Below are 11,508 nucleotides of genomic sequence, written 5' to 3' on the forward strand. Positions count from 1 at the left end.
AGGAAATTTTAAAATATGAGTATTTAATTACATCTAATTGTAAGATATTTTTGACAATACTTAAACGGAAACTATAGATTTAAAAAAAAAAAATCACTTTGAGAATGTTGATTTAAATAATAATAATGATAAGATAAATATTGTTTCAACTCAAGGTGAATCCTTAAGTAATCGGCCAGTGAATCTTTTAAGAAGATAAACAATATAATGCTGTTTATAGTTACAATATATCAATTTATATAAAGTGCAAACAAGGAACCAACAAATTGAATTTAAATTGCAATGCATTTAAACTCTCCATTTATTTCCTCATGCTTATTGTGCTCCGTTTTAATCACTGGATCAAAGTCTTTAGTCATTGAGAAACCTAGAACATAAAACACTTTATACATCATTTATTATAGTTATTGTAATGCTTTTATGTTAATATTTTTGATGTTGCATCAGAAAATATTTTAGCATCTTAAATGCAAATGGCTCGAGGTGCTCTAATAAAGACTAAGTACTATTTTTAAACTAGAGCCTATTAAAGACAAACCCCTGACAAATTTCCCTGTAGATGTGTCTTGATTTGAAAACTGCCATCGAAAGCCAACTTTAGTTTTATGTTTCTGTTGTAGTGGATGACCAGCAGAGGCATGCTATCCAATGCTAAAGCTATTTAGCCTGCACCACTCAGTGCCAGCCTATCTTTAATCAGACCAGTTGCTGGCATCTGAATGAAGCCTCCTACAATGAGAAAGAAGGCACCGCAGGAAATGCAATAGTCTTAATTTTGGCACCAACAACGCAACCTTTCCATCAGTCTGAGCACACTGTCTGCACGAAGAGACGTGAGGTTGGCAGAATCATGCTGTCGGGATGTTTTTCTTGCGCAAAGACGCAAAGTAAAGTTGCAGAACAAAAGATGCTGCAAAAGACTTGGGTGAAGGTTCATATTTCAGTGTGAAATCTGTGGCAGGAGGTTAAAGATTTATAGTCAGTGATGCTACCTATTTAGATATTTGCAAACAGCAAAGAACATTAATCATTGGGATGTGCAAAGCTGACAGACATATTGGTCATTGGTTGTTTTCAAAACTTTATTTTCCTTCCACTTCGGACATTTTTGTCTGTAACAAAATCCCATTAAATACAGGAAAGCTATTGGTTTACTTGTGCCATGCACTGCAGCGTTAGTTCATTGTCTCCCTGGTCCCTTCTGCTGCTTAAACAGGAAAGGCCCTCTCCTACATCAACAAGCAGTACTTCAGTGACGCCAATGGAAACCGAGGAGGCGCTCCTAACGTAGCTGTGGTGCTTGTGGATGGCTGGCCCACTGATAAGGTCGAGGAGGCTTCTCGCCTTGCCCGAGAGTCTGGCATTAACATCTTCTTCGTCACCATCGAGGGCGCGGATGAGAACGAGAAACAAAACCTAGTTGAGGCCAACTTTGTTGAGAAGGTGATGTTTTGTTCTTTAGGTTTGTCAGTGCTTTCATTAAAATGGTCTGACACACTTGTTCTTCGTCCCACAGGCTGTGTGCCGAACAAACGGCTTCTTCTCCCTTCCTGTGAACAGCTGGTTTGCTCTGAGAAAAGCTGTCCAGCCTCTGGTGAAGCGGGTGTGTGACACAGACCGCCTGGTGTGCAGCAAGACTTGCCTCAACGCCAACGACATCGCCTTCGTGATCGACGGTTCAAGCAGCGTTGGGACGGGCAACTTCCGCACTGTGCTGCAGTTTGTGGCCAACGTCACACGGGAGTTTGAGATCTCGGACACAGACACACGAGTGGGAGCTGTGCAGTACACCTATGAGCAGAGGCTGGAGTTCGCCTTTGGACAATACAATAACAAGGCAGAGTTGCTGAACGCCATCAAGCGCATTAACTACTGGAGTGGCGGGACCAGCACCGGGGCCGCCATCACCTTTGCAGCAGACCAGCTCTTTAGCAAATCCAAACCCAACAAACGTAAGATCATGATCGTTATCACAGACGGGCGCTCTTATGATGACGTCAGGGCACCTGCACTGGCGGTCCATCGCCAAGGTAAGACCTCACCACAAACAAGGTTAGGAATATAAGGAATATATTTTTTTTGGTTTGTTTTTATATTTTCTGAAGTTAAAATCATAATTTTTAGTGTAATTGGTTTCTCATAAAGTTATTATCTAGAGAAAAAAGGTTTTTTAGATGCATTCCTTTCGTGATCTAGATTAGTTTTATCACGTTGATTAAGAATATTATGACATAATGAGCAAATTAAATTGGTTCCTTAAATCTTTAGAATGGATGAAATACATTATAGCCTAACGTAATGCTACAGAGTGCAGCAGACTAACAAAAATAGTGCATAATCATAAAACTGATGTAAAAAAAGAAAACTTGTTTGAAAATTTTACTACAAATTAAATCCTAAGTGTGGCATGTGTTTACACTTTCTAAATGGATGAGTTTTACATCACCCTGAATACACCACCATTATTGTATAAAATATGGTGATGTTGGCATCATGCTATGGGGTTGAATTTATTAAGAAAAGAGTAGGAGGATGTTTTGGTCAGATGGGGTTAAAGGAGGAACATGTACAGCTCTGGCATTTATAGGTTTTTGCAACAACTAAGGAATATAGCGTCCCTCATGGGGAAAATTTGGTGGTGGCTGCATCATGCTATGGGTCTGTTGTTCTCTAACAGAAGAAAGAAGCGCTTGAATTAGATTGAAAGATGGACGGAGCTAAATTCAGGCTAATATATTTTTAGTTCTATACTGTTGGATCCCAAAGTGGGGGGGCGCCCCCCAGATGAGGGTCCATTGTAATCACAAGGGGGGCACCGTAGAAATGAATTGAATAAATGACCCATTTTGAATGATATTTTAGAGAAAACAAAATCTCGATAGCAATGTAGATTAAATAAGCATTTAAAATTCAAATAATTTAAAATTGGTAGTTTTTTACATTAAAATAATTTACTTTATTTTATTGCAATATAGAATCTCTTGAGGTTGATTTTTCTATGTTGAGCTGTTCATAAGGTTGTGCATGAGGAGGGGGTAATAGAGGGCGTGAAAACTTTTCTGTGAACAAACGGGTCCCTAGCAACAAACACTTGGGAAGCACAGCTTTAAACCGTACCATACCTTCCTTGTACTTTATTATGGAATACTTTGTCTTGTTCTGCAAAATGCACCTTCACCTAATTAACTAAAAAACATGTGATGATAACTTCCCTTTGAAAGGTAGAAGCTAAATGGCTTTAATCTCACACTAGACTTAAAAGATACATATCATGGCCTGATATGTGTAACCCGCTCCCCTCTTCTCCAGGTGTGATCGCCTACTCCATCGGCATTGCCTGGGCCGCCCAGGACGAGCTGGAGTACATCGCTACAGACCCCGACAAGGAGCACTCCTTCTTTGTGGACGAATTTGACAACCTCTACAAATACGTCTCCAAAATCATCCACAACATCTGCCAGGAGTTCAACTCTCAGCCCAGAAACTGAGGTTGTAGGTGTGACGGAGGAGGAAGTGTCAGGAGGAGCATGTTGGATCCAGGCCCTCTTCAAAGGAACGTAAACATTCTCACCCTGCAGGCCCAACAACGGTGTCGCCGGGTGGGATGCAAAGCCTTTCTGTTAAATATTTGATCACCCTTAGCAGGATTTGTAATATCATTTTAAAATTGGTTTCCCTTTGTGGAAACATTTTTATCAAGGTTGTGCTGATGATAAAACCAGTTTGTTAGCCAGCTTTATCCATCCTGAAACCAGTTCTGAAGTCCAAGTTTAAGACGCCTACCCATTAAAGACCTCACAGGACCACCTTCTTTCTTAGTACCACTGGCTGAAAGACCCCCATTAACACGCTTGAATCTATTCGTTGTGTAGCAACCATCAAACCATCAAATTGTGCAATTTATCATTATGGATATAGATATTCTTAAATGAAATAATAACAGCAATAGCTCCTAAAATTATACCATTTGTCATCTGATTGCCAGGTTATACTAATGGTTAGCATCGGTAAACATTTAACATGGATATCCAGAAGGAGAGCAGCAACACCTGCATCACTTCTAAGCCTCGTTCTGCTTCTTTAAGATCTGCTTGAATCTGAAAAATGGACCGCAGAGAAGAAGCTGTCATGGAGTGATAAGATCTGGATAAAAGCTGGAGTATTAAAATTACCATGCATAGAAAATATATTCACTTGGGATTTTAACTGCATTTCCTATTTTATTGAAGCACTACAATCATGTTCATTATATTAAAAAAGTTTAGCAAAAAAAGGGCAGAAACAATAATCAGATTAATCGTGATTAATCGATCATTGAAATAATCGTCAACTAATTTAGTAATCGATTAATCATTAACTGGAGTATAAGACTCTAAAACATGCCTTTAGCTGACAGAGCAATCCACTTAGAGCCGTAATTTTATCAAAAAATATATAAACATTTTGCATTTAAGATAAAAAAAACAAAAATAGATAAAATTGTCAATATTTTCTATCCAGGACACCACAAGTGGAATTTTTATTTTTTTTTCGTCTTTGAGGAATCTTTGGCAATCCAATTATTAATCGATTAATCCAAAAAAATAGTCCAGAGATTCATCAACAGCTTTTAATCTCAAATCTGAATCTAATTTTTGAATGGAGTTGCTTCGGACCGGCTTTGCCAAAGCTCAGACCTCAACCTTTTTTGAAAGTTTCAGACAATCCTCAAAAGCTGTGTCTATTTAAGCAGAGCAACAGATTTAAATTAGCTCTACTAGCAGATTTATCAAATATCTAATCAGAATTATGACAGAATCTTACTGATGGAGACTAAAGTATATAAGAAGTAAAGATTCAACTCTAAAAAATCTCTTTAATTGAGGATGTATATATTAAATCTTTATAATTTTGTCTCTGAGGAACAAGTTGTATAAAAAAAAAAAATCTATCTTGTGCAACTATTTCTTGTTTTTCAAATTCCTTAGTTTTCTGTTGTCAAATCAATCAAACCTTAACAGAAATGGTTCAAACACCTCCCCTCAAAAGCTCACTCATATTCACACCGATGATGAGTTTTTGTTAACTTTTCACAGAATCCATTATTGAATTTGGATTTTTTTATTTTAAATGTGTCAAAAATTTGTTATAAACACAGAAAAAGCTCATTAAGACCATATCATTAAAAGCATAAAGTTTGACTCTTGTGCATCTTGCAGTGTTGCACCATTTGCTGGTGACACAAACAGCATTAATCTAATTCTGTTAAACAAATGCGGATAAATTAACTCGTTTATAGAAAGTTTGGGTTGACGGTTTCAGTAATTAACCTTTAAATCACAATTTCTGAATTTAAGAACATTTCGGTCTAAAATATAGATTTATTTAAAAGTTTAGCTTGTATAAGTTTATAACCAAAAATGAAAGATCCACAATGCAACCCTCCTCTGTGTTACAGGAGAGAGATTTGAATGTGATTTACGTTGCAGACAAATGTAGGTTTGATCCATGCCTAACACTTCCTCTAATGGCTTCCTCCTATACTTCAAACACGTGTTAAAATGGTGCTTTTATATAATTACCTGTAAAGAGGATACCCTCTCTTACAGTCGGTGCATTCTGATCTTCAGAGCAGGACATCTGATCTGAGATCAAGTCAGAGACTATGGTGCTGTTATCTGATTCTTATAAAGCAAATGACCAGCATGGATGAGGACTCGTGTGAAAAGTGAACTTGTTTTAATGCATTTTCAGGAACAAAAGCAATTTATTTCACCCCTTTTTGTATTGTGATAGTGAGCGGCTCTTAACATATCAAGCATTTCGAAGTTTAAAGAGTATTTATGAAATTAAAGCTTTTGTTTTCCTGTTTGTACATATGCTTATTAAAAGGCTTTGCTTATCGTGTGATCGCATTTTTACCCATTTTTAATAAAAAAAAATGAAGATAACGTGTCATATTGTAAATAGCCTGATTGTACACCTGTCTCATTCTTTGCAAATATAAAGAAAATCATATAGTTTCAGTCACATTTACACAGGCTCATCTCACAAATACTTTTTTAGTCTGGGTGGAATAAATAACAGTTTGTGCAAAACAAAAATATTATTTTGTCCTATATATATAAATGCACACAGTTTAGTATTTAGTTCTATTTTTATAAGCATATATGTATATATATATAATTTTTTGCAAGTTAGAAATTAGCTTTAAACAAATTACCCACATAACTTCAGTAGTAAAGTTAATAAGTGTTTATATGGTCAGCTATCCTGTTTTAATTATAGTAGTTTGAGTTAATAGTAGGTGATCTTCACACCATCCATCACCTGCTTATCCTTGCAGCCTATAGGGTTATAGGACAGGCAGGGTCAAGGGTGTAACTCTGTGATGGGAGTCGGCGGGGACACTCGGGTGGTGCTGATGGACCTACAGTCACTTGACCTGAACGCTTTAATTAGGGTTTTGTATTCTCCAAAAATGAACTCAAACATGTATCTATTTAATGTTTTCCTATTGTTGAGACAGAGGAGTATATATACACTAAAATACACTGCTTTTTATATTTATAGAGTTAGACAGATGCCTTTTAGTGCATTATTTTTAAAGGGTTTAAAAACATTGTATAAAAAAATTATGAATAACAGCCGATATCCGATTCCAACAGCAATGTATTGTGCATCCCTAATATGGACACAGTTTTAATTCCGTCCATCCATATTTTTCTGGATGGATGGTTTTCCTTTCAGCTACATCAGTGATTATCCTGCTTCACAAGCAGCAAAATCAGATTTAGAAATTTGTCCAACATATTGTTGACAGCCAAAATCTATGTATTGAACATTAGAATTCAAAAATAATTTATAAACTGATTTTTACTCTATTATTTGTGCTTTAATTCTTGTAGGTCGCTTATATTTTAATTTTAAGTCTGCCTTGTGAGTCTGGCTGGCTCTGGTTTGGTTGGCACAGCTATTTCTGATTCTTGCAGAAAAACAAAAGACAAAAAGATACGTTGAATTTAATTTTAGCATAGCATATTTTTTTCTTTTAAACTTTCTGGCAAACTTGGAGATATATTTTATTGCATTTTGCATATCCACAAAAAAAATCTTTCACTTGTGTGCAGTGGTTAGCGTGCACAACACGTGTGCAGAGGCCTTGCTCCTCGACCCGGGTTCGAATCTGATCTGTGGTCCTTTCCTGCATGTCTCTACCCCTTTTCCTGTCAGCCTACTGTCGAACAAATGGGCCACTAGTGCCGTAAAAACTCAAAAAGAGAAAAAACAGATTTATGAACCTGTCTACCAATATGCCAGAGAAAATTATTTTCAAGACATCTAGAAGCTCTGCAGTCTGATTCTCTATTCCATAAGAAAACATTTCTGTAAATTTTTTACCTGTAACTGTGAGTCATATTCTGAGAAGCCCAGCTTATTTTAATTCATAAAGAGGAGCTCAACATTTAAACTGTTTTCTCAAACTTATTGCACCATAATACTAACTTGTATAAACTTATAACCTGCTGCCATTTTTAGATGAAAAAGCTCCAAATGTCTAACAAATTGATTTTCCAATAACATCTATTTTTTTAAACCAACCCGTCTCCCAAATTTTACTTAAACATCTATTAAAGTTTACATAACATCAAAAATTTGTAACTTTCTTAAAAAAAGAAAACCTATCCAGTCAACCTATCCAGTCAACGCTGCAATTTCCCCACTGTGGGACAAATAAAGGATTATCTTATCTTATCTTATCTTAAATAAAACTATTTCAGGAGACATTAATCCCTTTAAGGATGAACAACTTTTTTTCTTCTTCATAACTTGTGATTTTCTGTCAGTGTGATGAAGATGCTATGGATGCAGTAAACCAGAGGAACTTATTTATAATATTTGAATGCATGTGAATCCTCTGCCCACTAGTTCGACATTACACCTGCTGCCAAATTCCAGCTAGCAGATGTTAACAACTCCAGAGGTGCGGAGTGAAGTAAACTTGGTAGAGCCCACCTTTATTCTTTTTGCTAGTTGTGAAAATAGTGTTTAATGGTTAATTGATTTGCTTTTCAGATCTGGTATTTGACCAACAAGCACAAAATTAGTGTAGTCCTGTTTCTCTGACTGTAGCTGGCTGGATATGCTCTCTTCATCCTCTGACATGGGTGCTGGCTCGAAGCTCTTATCCCTGGCTGTGTTTCCTGGATGGGGTCGCCTTTTACAGCTGCTTTTTGTGTCTCTGCTTCTGTCTCCTTGAACACCAGTCGGCCTCAGCAGATGGCCGCTCACACTGAGCCTGGTTCTGCAGGAGGGTTTCTTCCTGTTAAAAGGTAGTTTTTCCTCTCCACTGTCGGTACAAGTGTGCTTAGTGTGAGGGATTGCTGTAGAGTCAATGAGTCGATGCAATCAACTGGTTTTCTTTAGATAGAAAACTTTGAATCAATTTGACTGGATGATCTGGTGAACTGTAAAGTACTTTGACAACATGTGTTATGAGTTGGCGCTATAGAAATAAACTCATTTGAAAAAGTTCCTAATTAACCATTTTAGACCCAAATAAGGAAAATCTGGACATATTTAAGGCCTTTAACTGAATTTGCCTATTGAAATTTACTGAAATTCAAAAAGATGAACGTTTGGTTTAATAGACAACATTAGCAATGATTTAAAACCTCATCTCTTTAAAGTCCTAGTATCGTTTATTAACACTTTTCACTTAAAAGAATGCTTTAAAGAAATCATTCATGTGTTAAATAAAACTTTTGGTGGGTGACTGTAAATGTCTGACCAGAACCTACCAAAGAAATCAATTTTTTAATCAATAACTTGTTCTCAGGTTTTATCCTTTATAGGAAAAAAAGCATTAAAAATGACCAACATCTGAGCCCAATTAACATTTTACAGCAGGTTTTATTTCGAACATACTCTCATATACAAACCAGTGACTGAGAAAATGGCTCATGTAAAGCTGTACTCTCCTCGTACAACATCCCGTTTGCCTTTTTTTTTTTTTTTTTTAAATCTTTGTTTTCTTTCAAATCTCACAGATTTACAGTAAACTGGAACTGCAGGACATTTCTCTTGGTTAAATCATCGTTTCAAATAGTCCTAAAGTACTGCACTAATTTCCTGCTAAACACTGGACTACTGTAAATATCTGGACATGATACATCACATTGTGGTCAAGCATGTCCACACAGCTGAGAGGAGGGGGAAGAAAAAAATATATATACAGTACACAGCATTCAGTTCAAACAAGAGCAAACTGGCCAAAATGTGTTAGATAATCCTAAAGGTCGACATCTAGAATCCAGTCTGTTTAGTTTTAATTATATAACCAAGATGGTTCACTTTGGACACATTATGCTTGTAATCTGAAGTGTTCAGTTGCTTGAAACTAAAAACAGGCAACGTGTTAAATGGTCGTTATCGCCCTACCAGCTTTGTCTCAATACACACAGAAATGACATCCCAACCACACTTACCAAAAACTCAAACTCACGCTGCACTGTAAATTTAAGACTGAATATATATTTTTGTTTATTATAAGCATTTGTAATTTTACATCCAATGTTAAAACCGACAACATTGTGACAACCAGCATCCCCCTCCCTTCCCATTTTTTTTTCAACCCCCCTTCCCAAATAAACAAGCGTGTTAAAAGAACATTTTAAAGACCTTTTTAAAGCAAAGGCACATTCGTCAATATAGGTTTTTAAAAAGGAAAATAAAGGCAGGTCAAGCAAGCAGAGTCAGTGTGGGACGCTGAGGAGAGGAGCTGGGAGGCTTCTGCGTCAGCTCCGGTTGAGCCTTTGGCACCCCGCGGTTCTTAAACGCAACACGAAACTTGACCTGGAGGAAAACTTGGTTTATCTGAGGAGGATCGGGGATGAGCATGGAGCCACGTGAGGAGAAGGAAGAGGGGGCGTGATGGGACCTCACATCTCCGCTTCTCGCTGCCACCACCGGTCCTGAGCCTCGCTCCTTTCTGTGGAGGAGAAGTTTGAGTCTGTCTGCAGGGGGCGCTGTGGCCAGTCACAACCAGGCCTGCCTGGATGGTGAGGAGGGAAGATGGTTGGGACCAGTGAGCAGTTTCTCCTCCTTCCAACCTATTTGAGGCTATTGGCTACATGGTCTGCGAATCCAACAGGAGACCAGCGGGTAGTTTGAGGTGGGACTGGACCCCCTGCCTGACGGTCCTTCCCCTGCTTTGTGTCTATTGGTCCCTGATCGCTGGAGGCTGGGTCACAGAGCGTGGCTGTGGGGGAGGGGGGACGCGTTTCTGCGTGTCATACGAACACCTTGGCTAGAGCGTCCGCCCCGGCGCTGGCGATGTAGCATTTAGACGGGTGAAACGCAACGTCGTGGATCGACTCCTCAAACTTCTTTCTGTGAGCCGTGAATTCTTGGATGCAGGTTTTACTCTCCAGGTTCCACAGGCGGATGGAGCAGTCGTGACCTGTGGACAAAACAATGCCAGACTTTGACTTTTGCCTTTAAAAAGAAATGCCGTATTTTGGTATAAAAAGTTTATAAAAACACGTAAGTAGATGTGAAAAAAAAAAAAGAAAACTAATGGTTTACTTTATCTATTCAGGTTTTTTTTTTTTTCAACATTAATATATTAGATTAGATTAGATTAGATAAGCTTTATTGATCTCACAGCGGAGAAATTCACTGGTCACATATTGGCATAGTACTTAAAGAAGGTGCAAGCAAGGAGGAAAAGGTGCGTTAGGAATAAAAATAAATAAAAAAATAAAAATAAATAATAAATATAAAAAAAAACAACTTCCCATCATGTTGTTAAAATGTTCAAAATGTCAAATCTTCAATAGCTAGTAAAAATAGTTTAATAGTAGAAAAAATAAATCAGCTACCATCTCCTTTTTAGTGAGGATGGTAACTAGAGAGCCTTGGGTCCTCGTCTAGCCTGGTTGGAAAGTTTCAGATTTATTCTGTTTAATTACAGTTCTAGGTTAGTAGCTAAGTTTCTGTTTACATTTCCTGACTCAAGACAAACATCCACCTCATTTAATTCCCTCTGTTACCTCTGATTTTAAATAGCTATGAGAAACTGTCTGCACTTCTCCTTTAGCTGCAAAGTTACTTCATTTTTACAAGTTGCCCTTTGACCTTTTATGTAAAGGTTTAAAGTGGATTTTAGGCTGATTGGAATTTGTTGATAAATGCAAAGTAATAATTTTTAATTTTCTTTCTCTGTGAATGGCAGTAGAATTCATTCAATCTATACCCTATCACAACAGGAAGTCATGCATTTCTTAATAACATATCAGCATCAAATAGAATGTAGATCTTTTTAAAAATCCGTAGGACTGCCAATAATTTAGTTGTAATGGCCATTATTCAATAATTTGTGCACTGCTTACCCTTAAAATGCATTGCTCATATTAAAGCTGGGTTATTTTGCCTTTTAAATAATCACACATGAAAAAAAGGTGAGAAAGGTGATGTTGGGTCATTAACCTTGCTGCCCGTGTCCTCACTAAGACTAAGAAAGTAGAG

The 11,508-nt window shown here is 37.3% G+C and overlaps 2 protein-coding genes across 15 annotated transcripts in view; one reads left to right on the forward strand and one right to left on the reverse strand.

Moving 5' to 3' along the window:
• The window catches only part of vit (vitrin), a 37,218-nt gene extending 33,077 nt beyond the window's left edge, over window positions 1–4,141 (forward strand). For all 14 annotated transcript variants that reach the window (XM_015393211.1, XM_015393215.1, XM_015393212.1 and 11 more), the window contains 3 exons: window positions 1,217–1,443; window positions 1,517–2,030; window positions 3,310–4,141. In XM_015393211.1, the coding sequence (XP_015248697.1) occupies window positions 1,217–1,443; window positions 1,517–2,030; window positions 3,310–3,488 (920 nt within the window). In that variant the 3' untranslated portion in view covers window positions 3,489–4,141. The remainder of the gene's footprint in view (window positions 1–1,216; window positions 1,444–1,516; window positions 2,031–3,309) is intronic.
• Window positions 4,142–9,601: 5,460 nt separating this feature from the next.
• Window positions 9,602–11,508, reverse strand: part of strn (striatin) — a 43,233-nt gene continuing 41,326 nt past the window's right edge. Inside the window, exon 17 of the mRNA XM_015393204.1 lies at window positions 9,602–10,441. Coding sequence (XP_015248690.1) covers window positions 10,272–10,441 — 170 coding nt within the window. The 3' untranslated portion in view covers window positions 9,602–10,271. The remainder of the gene's footprint in view (window positions 10,442–11,508) is intronic.

Source organism: Cyprinodon variegatus, unplaced genomic scaffold (assembly GCF_000732505.1).
Source record: "Cyprinodon variegatus isolate N-32 unplaced genomic scaffold, C_variegatus-1.0 Scaffold630, whole genome shotgun sequence".
In the NCBI taxonomy this organism is placed as follows: Eukaryota; Metazoa; Chordata; class Actinopteri; order Cyprinodontiformes; family Cyprinodontidae; genus Cyprinodon; species Cyprinodon variegatus.